The sequence below is a fragment of the Opisthorchis viverrini genome (assembly GCF_000715545.1).
Source record: "Opisthorchis viverrini unplaced genomic scaffold opera_v5_124, whole genome shotgun sequence".
Taxonomy (NCBI): domain Eukaryota; kingdom Metazoa; phylum Platyhelminthes; class Trematoda; order Opisthorchiida; family Opisthorchiidae; genus Opisthorchis; species Opisthorchis viverrini.
This window is the reverse complement of record NW_008751781.1, coordinates 1,307,196-1,308,049: the sequence shown is the minus strand read 5'-3', so window position 1 is coordinate 1,308,049 and position 854 is coordinate 1,307,196. Positions and strand designations below refer to the sequence as shown.

The 854-nt window shown below is 43.6% G+C and overlaps 1 protein-coding gene across 1 annotated transcript in view; it reads right to left on the bottom strand.

The window, feature by feature from the left end:
- Positions 1–404: 404 nt before the first annotated feature.
- The window catches only part of T265_06191 (hypothetical protein), a gene marked incomplete at both ends in the record, with an annotated part of 43,753 nt that continues 43,303 nt past the window's right edge, over positions 405–854 (bottom strand). Inside the window, one exon of the mRNA XM_009171392.1 lies at positions 405–536. Within this exon, the coding sequence (XP_009169656.1) occupies positions 405–536 (132 nt within the window). The remainder of the gene's footprint in view (positions 537–854) is intronic.

The window sequence follows — 854 nt, the reverse complement described above, 5'->3', positions numbered from 1 at the left end:
AGGTCGCCAAACACCAACGACTGCGAGCACCTTGCGAATTGTGCAAAAAGGCAAATCAGTAACAATGGACGGAACTTGCAGAGAAATTGACACCTGAAATAATTCGCAAAACCTATCTAGGGGCGACATGACCCTTGTGGATGAAAAATGTGCGGGGGTGCCCTCCTGTGCTCGATAATTGCTATAAGGAGTTTAAATAGGGAAATCCACACTCATCTTCGCCAGGAAAAATTTGGCAAAGTTGTTATTGTTGGAGTGTTCTGTTTTAACCTGCAGAATATCCCGGGATGACCATAACGTTGCTGACAGTGGACAGCTCAGCAAACCTAGCTGGCGCACAACACAAACATGCGACTTACGGTCCGCGATGCCCGATCATCTGGCCAAAGCCAATACATTCATTTCTATTGGGTAAAGTCTAAATTGGACGACATTAAGAGCCGCATTTTATTAGTCGTTTCGATGAGCACATATGTCATGCCGGGAAGCGGTTGAGCTTCTTCCTGCTTCTTCTTCTTCGTCATTAGGTCAATGACCTAAAATGAAGGGAAGATATAAGTAAGGTTACCGAAATATCACATCGAGGCAGATGCCTGAAAACTGAGAGCAATACTTACTCTACAGGGGAGCAATTTAGCAGCAGCTGTTAATGCTCTAAACGAACCCGAAAACTAGTTGTATGAACGAGAAAACGGAGAGCACTAACAATGTCTATTTGTTGAGTAAAATTATTACAACAGGTATATATGCAAACAAGGGACTTATCGTTTTGGAGGTACAGTTTGATAAATCCTGTTGTGAGTCCGGATGCAGGTTTCGTGTCTTCTTCACTGTTGTAACAGCCACACGTAGTC